The sequence below is a fragment of the Actinia tenebrosa genome, unplaced genomic scaffold (assembly GCF_029948245.1).
Source record: "Actinia tenebrosa isolate PJP-AT-01 unplaced genomic scaffold, QUT_ActTen_1.0 PGA_scaffold5__44_contigs__length_20552954, whole genome shotgun sequence".
Classification (NCBI taxonomy): domain Eukaryota; kingdom Metazoa; phylum Cnidaria; class Anthozoa; order Actiniaria; family Actiniidae; genus Actinia; species Actinia tenebrosa.
Window position 1 is genome coordinate 7,572,824 of NW_028292582.1, and position 15,384 is coordinate 7,588,207.

Consider the following 15,384-nt stretch of genomic DNA (forward strand, 5'->3'; position numbering starts at 1 on the left):
ACCGTAGGGAGGTACTTTTCCTTCCGTAGGTAATCCTTTACCATGATAGCCCCGCCTACGGCAGCGGTCATCTTAGCAAAATTAGCGAAGCTCTTGCTTGGGTCTTCAGTAAAGTCTTCTTTGAGCACTTTCTTACCTACCCAACCAATACCCGCAACGATGGAAGTAATGATAGCTGCTTCTTCAACAGTTTTCAACAACGCGGTTGACATTATATTACAAAGCGAGAAGGTTATTACTCCATTTCAGGGATTTTACTTTTTCTAACAGCTGGTTCCACAGGTGTGTGATATGTTGGTGGTTCTACCTTTTTCGTAGCCCGCCATTGTAAGTAAAGGCTGCCTGCTGCTATAGCAATTCCTATCGCGCCGATGACGTACCCAGGATTAATAAAGGATTCCTCTTCTTTTTCCTTCACCTTTTCTTCTTTCTTTGCTTTGTTCTTTTTATTCATCTCTGCGAGCTTCTTTCCCGCGGCAACTCTGCCTGGAGACTTAACCTTGGTAATCTTCTGCTCTGACTTCGATTCTGGTTCACTCATTTATATCTAAGGCTTGAAGGACTTAATAAGTAACTTAAACGACTTGACTAAGTACTTAATGATGACTTAACTAGGTACTTGTGGCGACCTGGGTAATTCCCGCGAATTACTTGACTAAGTACTTGATAAGTCACTTGCAGGTACTTGATCAGGTACCTCAGCAAGTGCTGCCTTAAACACCTTTTCGACTTCTCTGTCCTTCTTGAAGTCCTTCCAAGACGTCGTAAGTTCCTTCAAGTTGACATGCTGAGCTACGTGAAGTGCCGCAGAGGCGACTGCCATTAACTTACCACACTTTAACGACAACCACCCGCAGGTTATCTTAAGTTCTTGGGATATGACATAGTCCTCGCTAATGTCCTTCCGCAGTTGCTCCACGTCGTCTATGGGCAGCGCAAGTCCGAGGAGCTTGGTGGCAAGTCGGATAGCGGAGTCTGCTACGGCGTCCGTGGTCTTACTTGCAAGGGCGACCTCGTACCTTTTATGGAACAACTTAACATCCTCTTCTGACAACTTATTAACCTGCTCATGGGTAAGTTCCTTGCCTATCATTTCTTTACACTTTCCCGAAGATACAAGGATGTTAAGTTGTTCCTTGAGGTTACTTTCATCTAACTGTGTAGGGACTTCATCTAAGAGCTGCTCAATGTCCATATACATTAGGAAGCATAGATTCCAACCGTGTAGGGAAACCTCAAAGAGAAGATCATTTTGGAGTGCTCATGCGTCTTTAGATGCCGCATGTATTCGTGCAACTGTTCCTTGGATATCTCACCACCGTAGTCGCTTAAGATGGTTTCCAGGTCAGACTTACTGGGCGTATAAAATACTACGAGAGAGCCTATGTTTTCCCTGAAGGGTTTAGAGACACTGGTAAGCTGCTGCGAGAGCAACCAAACGCTGATATTGTCGTGTCTGCCGCTGAAAGCGAGCTTCACTAATTCGGAGGTGCGTCTTTTTACGTCGTCCCCGCAGGCGATGTCATCCAGTTGAGCAAGGTTTGCGCATCTTTAGGGAATTGTTTGTGCCAAAACTTAAGATGTCCAGATAACTCGTTAGGGTCTAAGATATCTACAAAGAAGTCGTCGTCTTTCACTCCTATACCCGTCCAGGTGCGGTCATTCACGTAGGTGGGGCATAATAGCACGATATAGTCAAAGCGGTATCTAAAGGGCCCTAATAGCTGCTCCACGATGAACTGGGTCTTTCCGCAGCCGGTGGGCCCTACTATCAGAGCGTTACAAGGCATGTGATCTGGGTTCATATATAGATGGAGCCAGTGGAAGCAGTGCAAAGAATTGTAGCCGACGCAAAGGATAAAAAAGACACCATAGAAATGCAAAGGGAGGAAAGAGCGCGTGCAGGAGTTGTACGATGAAATGTGCGGCCTGAAGCGCGCAGAACGGTTTGGCGCGCTGGTGACGATGGCGGCGTGGGCTAAGGAGTCCGTTAAGGACTTCATGCGATATCCCCCGTAGAATGTTAACAATAAAGATAAGAACCCTTTTAAGGGTATATGCTAGCCTACGCAGCTGCCTTTCTGGGAGGCATTCTAATTACCCTTTCAATATATGGACTGTATTACTTGCGAACTACCTGCCGACTGCATTACGACTCCCAAAACACGTAAAAAATACACCTGCCTTCATTGCGACAGGGTATTCTCCGAAGGATCCCATTGGTGCTCCGCGGATCCTAAAGCGCAGCGGGCGCTTAACTACAAAGAGGAGATGGAGTGACTCTTCTTTCAATGTCAAACTTCCATCGACCATTTACCTTACCATAGCTGCGTAAGTGGGTGAATTCCTCACCCTGAATTACGTACCGCACGCAATCCGGCGCCCAAAGGGAATATTCCTTACCTTCTAAGTCTGTGAGGACTAACCGTAAGCGGTCGATGTCTTCGAAGACGACGTAATTTTTTATTTCATATGCTTTACCGCAAATCAGGTCACGCCAGTGTATTTGGTTGACGATCATTATATCTATGAAATATTCTTAAATGCGTTGCCCTTGTCTCCGTAGTCTTGAAGCGTTTGCAGCACCACCGACAGGGAATACGGATGCCTTCCGCGTAGTTGCTAAGGGCACGACAGATGACGTCATAATCGTTGCTAACCATGGTCAGGTAACCATTCGCGTCATACTGCGAAATTATCTTGCGTTGGTCTGCGGAGAGTATGCCATTTCCTTTCGGCGTCTTCAATTCGATGCAAAGCCCTTCATACCTTAAATGCGCGTTCAGTATTAAGAGGTCGGGTTGACCCCTTTGATAACCCTTCTGCCAGCATTTTATGCGTTTGCTGTCAGAATCCTGCAATTCCCCTAAGCCGGGTGCTATGAGCATCTGTGGGTAGAAGCGGCGTATGTAGTCCACGACTTTCTTATGCAGGTCAAACTCATTTTCCATTTTGAAGACTAACTTGTTAGGACTATCAAACCGCCTTTCTATCTCATACTTACCCGTTTTCCTTAGCGTAGGCAGCACCTCTTCAAACACCCAATCACGAAACTCCACGGCTTTAGGTAGCTTAGAGCTAAATATCAGTTCGTACAAACCAGGTTCGGAGATAAACACGGCATTTGGTTGTGAGGAACGATTCGTTCCCCCTTTTAGATCTTCCCACCTTTTCTGGTACTTTTCAGAAACGTGATCTCTAATCGCCTTCCTGGTGTTTTCATATTCTAACGCCAGCGCAACCTCCTTTGCTTTGAAATAAAGTTTATCGCCTTGCACTATGCATTGCAGTTTGGTTTCGTTGTTTTCGAATACGCGAAGCATATTATACGTAAGGGATATTTTTTTTATCAATAGGCAACGCTCTTTAGCTGATTCATTTCTACGCTCAGTTGCGCGTCAGACACGACGAAGACGTAGCAGTTTATTTTGTCGCCGTCGCCCGCGGAAGTATTCTTGGTGCGTTTAATCTCCAATGTTATGCCATCCTGCGTATTTACTAGACGTAAACCCTGACCATGTAGGTCTTCGTCGTTAATGGTGCGCATGTCAATCCATAACGCATACTTGTCCTTAAAGAATTCCTCGGGAGATATCTGGTCGCCAAACTTGCGCATGGCCTCTCTGTACGCGTCTGCGGGTTTTATTCCCTGGGAGTAAACTTTGTTGGGAACGCCGTTTATGTTGACCCCCACATTAGTAATGTTGGGGTTGTGAAAGGCTTCGGAGTCGCGCTTGCCGGCCTCGTAGGGTTTGGCAAACACCAGCATTAGCCCTGTGAGACTTCTTCGGGGGAGGTTAATACTTTGGTTGATGACCTCATCCGTCTTATCCAGGAAGCTAAATGTCTTATACATCACTACGTGGTCGTAAAGGAATGCCTTCCCGGCGCTGTATTCCATGCCGGCGCTGCGTGCTAAATCTTCACTGTACACGGTCTCGTACTGTAATTCTAGATTAGTGATAGAATAAGGATCCACGGCTCCACTGATTGCGCTGTCCATGCCTCCAATGACGTTCGTAGTGTCCGCCAAGGTTACTTCAAACTGCAACTCGGATAACTGTCTGGGGTAATACACGCCATGATTCGTAATCACTTCAAAGTCCAAAGGGATAACGTACTTGCTACCATAGGCGGTCTTTACCCTCGTTGCGTCTGCTACTGCGGTTGCTCCGCTGGAGTCTGTAGGCGCGGGGTTAGTATCGCTGCGAAGCTTACGAAGGATAACGCTTCCAATTCCCTGCTCTATCTTTTGTGCACGGCCGAAGGCTGTTAGCCACAGATCCTTATACGTGGTGTACAAATCGTACCTATTCAAATCCAAGAGGGATTCCCCTGCGAACTTGATTCTCATCTTAGAGACGAGGTTCCTACCCACGTTATTGACGGCATAGCGCTTGTCCTTGGTGCTTGGTTGTATTGCTAGGTCAAACCTTAGCGCCAGGGTGCCAGGAACCAACACTAGGTTATCTGTTAGGCGGGGTACGCCTACATACAGCGTCTCCCCCGGCTTTGCGCTAGAAGGTGTGAATGTAACCCGGTGAAAGGTGCGTTCTGCTTTCAGCCCGCCAACCTGCTTAGGTAATACGTTGGGATTTAACTTTGAGCTTATCATATATAATGGAAGTAGAAGGAACGGATTTTGATCCCCTTACCGAAGAAGGTCAAGTAGACATTAACGATGACGAATTCGACGCATGGACTAAAGGCGCGGAAACCGACCCCCTAATCTACGACATGGCCCTAAAAAATAAATATGGTAGCGGGTGGAAAAGATTCAAAGCCTCCTTAAATCGCATGTGGCACGAAAAAAACCCAGGTAAGTCCGCCCCCGAGTACATAGAACTTCGAAACATGGGTGAGCAGGGAGCAACCGCGCGGGAAACCGTAGAGTGGGCAACGCAAGAGCTACGAATGCGCTAGTCCCACTTCGAGGCCGACGACGTAAGGCTCACAGAACGCGGAAACAAAGTCCTCATAAGCGTCCAAGACATGAGATATCCCGACAAAAACCGCTGGACCAAACCACAAATCCTCTTCGACGAAAATGGCTCGGTCAAGGTTAACGTGGCAAGATTAAGAGGCTTTCAACTAGCTACCAGAAGTGCGTTAGAAAGGTTGGGAGCCCTGAATGAAAGGGTCGCACTAGAAAAACACGCCGAGGAACTACAAGAAACGTTGAAAGAAAAGGAAGCAAATTACGAAAAACAAATGCGGCAGCTAACCGATGCTCAAAAGAAAGAAATCAAGGGCAAGAACGAAGTCATACTGCAATTCAAGCGAGAAGCTGAAACGGCTTTAGACGAAAGAGACCAAGCCCGACACGCCTTCGATCTTGCTCTAAAAGACCTGGATATGAGCAAGGAAGAAGCTAAAAACTTGCATATCACCATAACCGGCTCTTTGGAGGAACGGCGGCAGTTGGTTGCCGAAATCAACACTAAAGAGGAGCAAATCCGGCAAAGAGATCAGGCCATCGAAGACCTGGAGGGGCAAATAGAGCGGCAGCAGGAAATAATCAACGACCAGACTCGTCCCGAAGAGGAAAGGGAAGCAGCTCAAAAGGAAGTAGAAACCCTTCAGGTGCGCCTTGCGGAATTACAGGCGCAAAGGGACAACCTGGAAAAGGAGCTGGGGCTTACTACTAAGGAAAAGGTAAAAAGAGCCCTTTTGAAGTATGGCGTTCCGCTGGCATTTGCGGTCGCTATTAGCACCGTAGTAGGAGTTATCCTATCCGCGCTTAAGGCTACAGGCGCGGGCGTAAAGAAATTAGGCAATGGGCTGACGGACTTGGGAAAAAAGATGGCAGCCGGTCTTCCTGGGCTGCTGGGTTCGGTTGTTTCCTTGGCACTTAGGGCCGGCGGCGAACTGTTGAAGTTCGTGGGCAACAACATTTGGATCTTGGTCGTCGCTATTGGAGTGGTACTCCTGAAGAAGATGAGGGGTTGATCTTATCCTTGTGTATTACTGGTGGCTTATCGTCGTCAGGCGCCCGAGGTGTTCTCGACTGGGGATAAGTAAAGACAGTATTCGCACCGCCTTGATAATTCGGTATTAGCGGCAGCACACTCATGGTGCTAATGGGCTTATGATTCCAAATAGCATCAGTCGGAGGATTTTTTGACGGGGCGGCATTTATCTGAACGCGACCCAGCTTACCGGCATCGGCGCCCGACGTCATCTTATCACTGGGGCGAATCTGTAACTTCGCATATTGGCAATTGGCTATCATGTGAAAAGTTACCGGCGTTAAGTCTTCTGCGCTTGTTGGATAGGGTTCAAATGAGAAATGAACTGGGTTCCTATTGTTGTCTTTTTTTCTGTAAGGCTGTAATGGTCGGTTACTCTCATCAACGATCCTAAACCCAACATTACATGACCACCCCGTTGAAATACTAATAGTACACATGATTAATCCCAGACCTCCAACCTTTACCCACAATTCGGTGTCAAACCATTCATCATTTACGTAGTCCTTCTCCTCCAAGTAATGAAGGAACCAATCTTCCTTTACATGTGGGTTATTCATATATTTAAAGGCTAACCACCGTAAGAGTGCTAATGCTCTTGTGATTATAAACGTAATCTCTTTGATCCTCTATGCTATTTACCGTAACCTTTCCCGTATCGTCTACTCTTATCTGCAGCTTTACCTTCCCGTGGCAATCGGCAACCATGTGAAAAGTCCAAACGGAATGATTTTCAAGGCTATTCGCTGGCGGCTCTACGGAAAAATGCGTAGGCTCCCTGTTGTTCGTTTTCGTACGCATAGGCTGTAATGCTCCATTGTCATCCAGGAACCTAAAGCCCACGTTGGCGTGACTACTCGTGCCAATGCAAATACTACAAAGGATCAATTTCTTTCCTGAGTAGTTCAGATCCACGGACATGCCCGTGACATCAACCCAAGATGCTTGGGTGTATTTTTTCTCGCCTGTGTAAGTCGTATAGACACAATCTACTCCAGCTACGTAAGGGTTGTTCATCGCCATATATAATAACTCAGACCAATGCTTGCAACTGTTAAGCCGGCTTTTAGTAAGTTATGGTCATATTCCTCAGGTATCGTAGGCAGGACCTTCTTTGATGGTTTCTTAACTACGGGCAGCTTTGCTTCGTGTGACTTTTTTGGCTTCTCTACGAAGTGAGGAATGTTCCTAAGAGTGTCAGAGTTCACGTCATTCACCCCAAACTTCATATCCTTAGTAGCTCGCTGCAGTTTATTGTTGTATCCTACTACAGAGTCAGTATTTATAGATAAATTACTGGGTATTAACCAACAACCCGGGGCTACTGCATAGTCCAACCTTGCCTTAGAATTTTGTATAGCTAGTTGGTAACGCTGTACGCCCTTGCTAATGTCACCCTCCAAAATTGAACTTTCGAATAGAATCAACGCTTCGGTTCGCGTTTCTTCTGCGGCGCCCGTATTTCCCACTATGCTGGATCGGGTGTTTACCTGAGCCCCCAAAATGGAATACACATAAGCTTCTATGCTGCGATTCAAACGAGCAAGACCAGCTCTAGTTAGTCCTTTACCTTCTGGAGGTATGAAATTAAGATATTGCTTCGTTTGCTCGTCGTTGGTAATCTTAATAATCAGTGGATTGGCCCCTGCATACTTACCACCCTCGTCTTTGAACAGAGGTCCGTCTCTAACTTCCTTAGTGGTCTTAGCATTTGGTTCAAAGAAGGTGCTACTGTCGTGAGTTTCTTTGTGATACCCAGTGTTCCATCGTAGATTCAACGCATGAACTTCTTTATCGCTTAGCACATGTCCACCAATCCCCCAATAAGCCCAAATGTGCCCCAAACCATTGTTAGCACCCGCGGTGCATCTAAAATCCTTCCCTACAACACCGAACTCCTTACAAAGTCGGTCGTAAGCAGGAACGTCGTATTTGTTATCTCTAGGATAAAACGCAGCATCTCCCGGCAATGCAGTAACGCCCATCTCATGTAGTATTCTCCTAACCGTGAAGTGAAAATGAAACATAAATATTGAATTCTTCATCAAGTTCGCACTCACACCACAGCCGCTAGTGGCACACCAAACCGCAAAGTTTAGTTGCTGCGGCCAATAACGCATGTTAGGACCACTTAACCATTCATGAGATTCCTTAGCGGTGGTATGAACAATGGGTACGTCTTTGAAGATATCCCGCACCTTTAACGGAAAGGAATGCTTGTTAGAAATCCGCATGTTCAACGTTAAATCCAAGCTTGGTTGTTCATCAAATGGAACCGCGGGTATCGGATAAGTACTGGTACCAAGCAATAATTCCTTTGACCAACCTTGCACGGGCTTATGTTCAACATATGTTGGCTTAGGCTTATGTTCAACATAACCAGAATTCTTCAGTTGATCGTCTATCTGATCGACCAGCGTAGGTTTCAAATCCTCATTGCTGTACATTCTGGAGCCGTTGAAGTAAATCCCATCGGGTCTCCTTTCGAACTTACTAGGGTCTGCATGCGGAAACATCTTCCTAAATGCTCTCCAATTCCAGTAATCTCGATTATCGTGATGTGGCTGCTCCTCTACGTTATTTCCAAAAGCGTCGTACATTAGTATATATAATGGATGTTATACCATCAGCACCTAAGTTGTACCCAGATATTCCCTATACTACACCTAACGAACTAAACGCCGAAAACTTTCGTCTGAATAAAGCGAACTTAATCTTGGCTTACTTGGAAGGGCAGGCAAAACACTACGAAAAAGTCCGAAAAAAGTACGTCAGAGCCCGAAGTACTCTACATAAGATTTCGATAACTTTGGGGTCCATATCCGTTGTGTTAACGGGCTCCGGCGTTGCTACTTCGCTTACTGGACCTGGAGTAATTGTTGGAGTTCCTTTGGCCGGCGTTGGGGCAGCCTGTGGTATTATTTCGGCTGTTGCTACGGGCATTATGAAGCAATTATCCGGTAAAATATCCAAGCATGATACTACAATAGCTCTGTCAAGGGCTAAAGCAAATACTATTACCGACCTCGTTTCAAAGGCTTTGCGTGACAGAAAGATAGATGACGTAGAATTCTCGCTTATTCTGGCCGAAGAAGACAAATACGAGAAACTAAAGACGGACATAAGGAATAAAAAAACAGTCGTAAAAGATCTTTCCGAGGAATCTCGCAAAAAGATCTACCAGGAGGCAAAAGAAGAGCTTCAAAGAAAGCTTGCTCAGTAAACATCTGCTTTGAAAAGAGCGTGACGGGATTTCGTTTACATATCGAACGCCGGCTGTCTGGTTCATATGCAGATTAGTTTCTCGCCGAGGTTGTTTACATTTCCAACTTACTTCAGCTTTTTATATTTGGTTCGGGTTTTGGTCGTGTACTCGGGTTTTGATCGTGTGCTCGGAAAACGCTGGTTGCTATGAGGAAGAGGAATGTTGGCGTTGCTACGTGATGTCAGTCGTCTCGGAATCCATTCTAACAGGGGGTGGTTGGGGTCGATTTCGTGGAATATTTCGTAAATTACGTCAGGGTAATAAGGAATATCCTTATCCAGCCGACAAAACATCCACTCGGCTCTTGTCATATCAGAAACCTCGGGAATAGAGTCGCCGGTAATTTCAGACAAAAGATAGGGAATACCTTTGTAATATTTCCCTAGTTTTAATTTTTTCAATGTCTTCCGTAGACTTTGTGGGGTTGGCTCTTCTAAGTGGTCTATGATTTTCTTCTTTACTTCGTTGTCTAAATATACCGGTCGATAACCTTGGATATGACTCATCCAGTCCCTAAAGTATTTTATTCTCTTATAAGGTGTTTTCTTACGACCTCCGTTGGCGTAATATTGCTCTTTGGTAGCATTTGGTACGGCATTACGAATATTCTTACCACACTCGTAACACTGTGCTGACGTATCATCTTCTATTTGCATTTTCTTACCACAACAAATATACTTATTTGGCTTAGTAGGTACAAACTTGGGTTTCAAGCACTTTACACAGAAATCATAAACAAACTCTTTACAATCTTCGCACTCCATATATAGACTAACATATTTAACTACGTAAACACGGGATGCGGGTAATCGCGGTACGAATCGAGGGGGGTACTTTAGACGGGTAATCCTCCGGTGGTCGTTGCGCTGGAACCCCCATCCCCTATACTACTTTAAAATTACTCCAGTAATTGTTTCACAAACACATGGTTATATATCAATAGTTGCTATGGGTGGCACTGCTAATGTGTCGTCTTTCACCGCTCCCAACTCAGTGGCTTGGTTACTGTTCCGAACCCTGCGGTCGCTACATGTGAATTGAGTTTGTTCAATGTGTTGTTCTCTCCTTTGCCACAAGGGTTTTTCTCCAGGTTCCTCCCTCCGTAAAAATCAACATGTTAGTCGAGCGTTGTGTAGCCCCATTTTATAGAGTGCAAACAATATACACTCAATTGAAGAATTGTTGTTGGGTTCAGAAACATAGAACATAAAAGCTGAGACTGAAACTGCACATCGGAAATATTCATTTGTGCCATCCATGCAGTCGTTTTAGAATGCCAAACGCGTACTAGTAGACAGTGGATGATGCCACTGGTCGCAGGTCACAATATATATGCATCTAATTAACATACTTCCCATGTGCCATTTCGGTCTCAGCTTCTATGTTCTATGTTCTGAACCCAACGATTCTTCAATATTGAGCGTATCCTTGAAATATTAGTAATACTAACTTACACTATTCTATGCTAATTCTATTGTTTTCTTTTGTTTAGCACTAGGTCTATTTTGAACAATTGAGTAAACAGTGTTTCACGGATAAATTGTTTGCACTCTACTAAATAACATGAAACAACAGGAAACAAAAAAGTTGGCACTGTTTTCCCCTAATGCTAAATAAAATAAATGTGAACCCTCTGTACGAAAAAAAAGACAACTCAATCTTTTTAATCCATTGTAAACTTTAATAACCGCAGATTTTTTCTCAATTTTACAGCTAGATCAATATGAGCAAAAACATTTTTTAAACAAGGCTAAACTGTCATCTATTGAATGAGGCCAAATTAGTTTCTTAGCAAGTCAATTTAAGGAATACATGACAACTTTTGCTGAGATAGAAAACTATTTAACCAGGTAAAATTAGGGTAACATGGAACAGAAATAAACTCCTATCTCTTGCATCTTAATAAAAGTATTATATTTACATTGTTCTGTTAAGTGTTTAGGATTTCAATTGAACCTGTGCAACAAGGTATGAAAAAAGAATCCTATTCTATCATGCTACTAAAACTACAGACAGGTTATATGGAATCGTACACTTCACTCCATCAAATTGTCTTTTCTCTCTTACATCAATATACTTAATTAACATTATTTTTTTTTTACAAATTCAATAAAGATTGCTAACAAAAAGAGTAAAACTGTATAATATGTTACGTACATAAAAGAGGATTGACACAAACAACAATTGGTAGGACAATAGGTACATGAAGGTGGGTGTGGTACATGTTATTTATCGATTACATTGTTCATACTTCCAGTAATAACACAAGTATGTATTGGAGCCATAAAAAGTAAACATGTGTGCTACAACATCAAACTTAGAGCTCTTGCAATCTTTTTCAGGATACATCTAAAAAGACAAAAAGCGGCTGTTAGTAATCAACAAAGTGCTTAACTGCCATCTTCCTCTTGCCTTAGCGCAACAATATTTACAGGTAATTTCATGATAGACTGTTTTAAAGCCTAGACTGTTTTAAAGCCTAAAAAAAGTAACGACTCTGTTGGTAAATGAGTTTGCAGGGTTTTAACGGCCAGCTTAAACTACTTTGATCTTCTCCTATTATTCCTTAGCCCCTTCCCTCCACAGATGCATATGGGACCAGTTATTATTTAAGTAGGAGGAGGGGGGGGGGGGGGGGGAGAGAAAATGGGAGGCCCTCAATTTTTTTTAGTGGAAGATGAGGGGCTTTGAAAGGACAAAAGGAGGATTTTTTAAACGATTGAAGGGGGTACCTGAAAAATATGAATGCTATTGGGTAGGGGTCTGGAAATGTTTTTACATTAAAAACTTTGTTCTTATGATTATTAATTTATTTTCCTTTTAATGAACTTCAAGATATGAACCATATGTATATCCATTATTATTGTTACATTAGTTGTTTCAAAAAATGAGAACAAACAGTGCATTAATTGCTTAGCGGCTTTCATAGATCTGTACGGTACTTACATGTTGGGGCTGTTTTTTCAAATCTTCGTTGAACCTGGTCATAGTTGAATTTAACAAAGGCATCATATTGCTCTGTGGATATCAATGATTATCAAATAAAGTTAACTCTAGACCTGACTATATTCCTTTAATATACAGGTTATTACATGTACCGATCACTTTGCATACAGCCTGTTTGGCAAAGAAATGTGAGAAAACAACATTGAAAACTACAACATAGTTTTTCATTGAACATGTTAGTTTCACATACTAAATTCCCCTTTCGAGCGCTAGCCATCATATGGTTTAAATCATGTCGCATTGTGTTCAATATTTGCTTGTACTTAGAGAGCTAACTAAACAAACAAAGTGAATAATTTGCTTAAATTCAATTGTATAGAATATCCTAGAACAAAGTCTGAACTTCTTGGTGACCGTAACATAATCCAACACGATTTCTACCATTCTACAGCTAGCACCCAAAAGGTGAAACAAATGTAGTAAGTGAAAAGAGTGTAGAGTGAGAAGAACAGGTGGCAGGAGCCTTTCCCCAATGTGAACCAGGTTTGATTCCTGGGTTTGATGTTGTATTAGAGTAGAGTTTTTGAATAGTTCTCTCCCTTGCTTCAAGGGTCATGCTCCGGTTTTTCTTGCTTCAAAAACCAATATCTAAATTATTCTAACTTAATGTTAGGGTTTTATCTAGTTGGATATAACAACCAGAGTTTAATAGAGCACATACCTGATAGTTTAGTGTTCAATACTTTATCATATTGCTCTTTTAACTGAGTATCCCTTTCTTTTAGGAGTCTTTCACAAATAAGGGAAACTTGTTTTAATGTAAACAATGGTTGATCTTTTCTTGTGGGTGAAGATCCAGGAGATGATAGTACTGTATTCATTGCTTCAACAGAGTTGCAAGTTGGTGCCTTGAGATGCTTGCGTCGCTGTAATCGTTTCCACTCAAGATGAATATTTGTAGACAGTTGTTCTGTTAAAGTAAAGAATACATCTTATTCTTACATTCTTTTAAATAACACAGCATCATGAACATCACATAGTTTTAACATTTACCTTTTTTTTTAGCCAATTTACATTTTATTAAGTATTTTTGGTCAACAACTATTTCATTTGTGTTTGTTGAAACAAAAATATTCCCAGGTTTTTGTAAAGCTAACAAATCAATCCTCCTTAACATAAATCTATTGAAAATGTGTTTTTTAAACTGTGAAATGCATTCAGGCAAGTCCAAATTCACTGAGTGATACTTTATTTAACACGGGATAGAAAAGTAAATTACTTTTATTATCATATTTTTTCCATCGCTTTGATTGGCTGAGATAACTGCAAATAACTACCTATATTCCAACTGTTTAGCTGGAAATAATACCCTGCACAGTAACAATGCATTTGTCAACAAAGCTTGCTTCCCTGTGACTCATATGATTAACAGACAGCAAAAACAGCCAAAATGCAAAAAGAAAATGGAAAAAATAATTTCAATGATAATACAATTGAACTCAATTATCACAAAATATTGAGTGTCTCACAAGCAATTATTTGCCTCGTCCTTTGGCATAAAATTGCTTGCTTCCCACAATCAATTCATTATATTTTACTCAACTTCATTTGGTAATTACTAAATATTTATGTTTTTAAATATGTAATAAATTCCTAGAACTGTGAAAATCTTAAAAATAATAAAAAGTCTGGTCCACAAAGCAAGTGATTTATATAGATGAGTAATGTTCTAGGTGTATTGTTACCCATTTTGTCATAGCTAAACCTGATCTACTTTTCATATAGAATTTTAAATAACAATTATTGAGAGAATAACTTATTTCTCAAAGAAACCAAAATCCAAAAAAATCTAATGTTTGTACTGACAAACCAACACATTTGCAATCCTAGAATCAAACAAGCATACTACTGCCTTAGATTTGATAATCTCTTAAATGTTAATTAACTCTCTAAAGGGAGAAACCTCGCAATAGATTGTTTATATTAATTTAAAACTCGACCACAAAAAGGAGTTGTACTGAAAACCGAACCTAAGATGAAACATAAGCGGTTATCATATCGAAGAAAACACTCTTAAGCACGAGATTTCAAATCCAAATGAAAAGAATACTTTAAAAAACTGATTAAGACCACGAAGAGATTTCAAAGCAACAAAAGCCTTGCCTGACCGTTTACCCACAAGAGTAACAAAAGCCTTAAAAACATACCTTGTGTAATTCTTGGAGTAACATCAGTAAAAGGCGACTCTTTACTTGACTGGCTTGGGCTCTGACACGATGTGGAAGTAGACATCGGGACACAACGCCGTCTTTTAGGAGAAGGTTGATGTTGTGGGCTGAGTAATGGGTCAAATTCAAATGACCGTTTCAAAGTTGCACAAGCCATTTTTTGGTAGTTAAGGCAAGTTAAAAGGAAAATAGAATAAAGAGCCACTAGATAAGTCTTTTCTTTCAAGTAAATTGCAGTTCAATAACGTAAAACGCTAGCGGTTCTATCAGGATGGTTTGGATAGTACAGGACAATTTCCTTCTGTAAAACTCAAAATGGCGTCTATCTTCTCGTAGGTAGATTTTGTAATGTTTTTATCGTCCTTGCCGTCAGCCAATCAACGCGCGCGATTACAAGCCACTTCCGGAACCTCGTTTTGGTGCATTTTTTTTTGAAGGCACCGGAAGTAGAATTCATTGCTTTTCTGTCCTTGCAATGGAACTTACCTAACGAACAAATGTTTTTTTAAATATATATTTCTATATTTTCTCCTTCTTTTAAGTTCCTGATACAGCATTCAAGGTTAATTTTTTCATATTTTATAAACCCTTCCAATACCTAGTTTTCTTTTGTATTTCGAGTCAACCACGTGTTAGCAGATATTTCCTCGCGTATGACACTAATAACTAGTAGGGTATTTCCAGAGTTAATAATAATAACAAACTCTTTATTTACTGAAGGTAGCACTAAATAGCAATATGCTAACAAACCTGTGGCCCTCTGATCAGTTATGAGTTATGACTTTTGTAAAAAAGAACTATTACTGATGAAAGCAAAAGCAAAAGCAAAAAACAAAACAGAACAAAAAGGACAAAGAACGAAGAACAAACAAGAAAAACTTATGTTGATCCCAATCATTTCTAAATGCCCGCGTTCTTGATACAAAATGCCAGCATTCTTGATACAAAATGCCCGCGTTCTTGATACAAAATGCCC

At 41.8% G+C, this 15,384-nt stretch overlaps 1 protein-coding gene across 1 annotated transcript; it reads right to left on the reverse strand.

The window, feature by feature from the left end:
* Positions 1–10,894: 10,894 nt before the first annotated feature.
* On the reverse strand, positions 10,895–14,742 carry LOC116291344 (akirin-2). The gene is made up of 4 exons (XM_031698519.2): positions 14,388–14,742; positions 12,902–13,150; positions 12,181–12,252; positions 10,895–11,583 (listed from the first exon to the last, which is right to left on the reverse strand). The coding sequence occupies exons 1-4, from the start codon at positions 14,563–14,565 to the stop codon at positions 11,573–11,575; spliced, it is 510 nt and encodes a 169-aa protein (XP_031554379.1). The 5' UTR covers positions 14,566–14,742; the 3' UTR covers positions 10,895–11,572.
* Between the last annotated feature and the right edge of the window lie 642 nt (positions 14,743–15,384).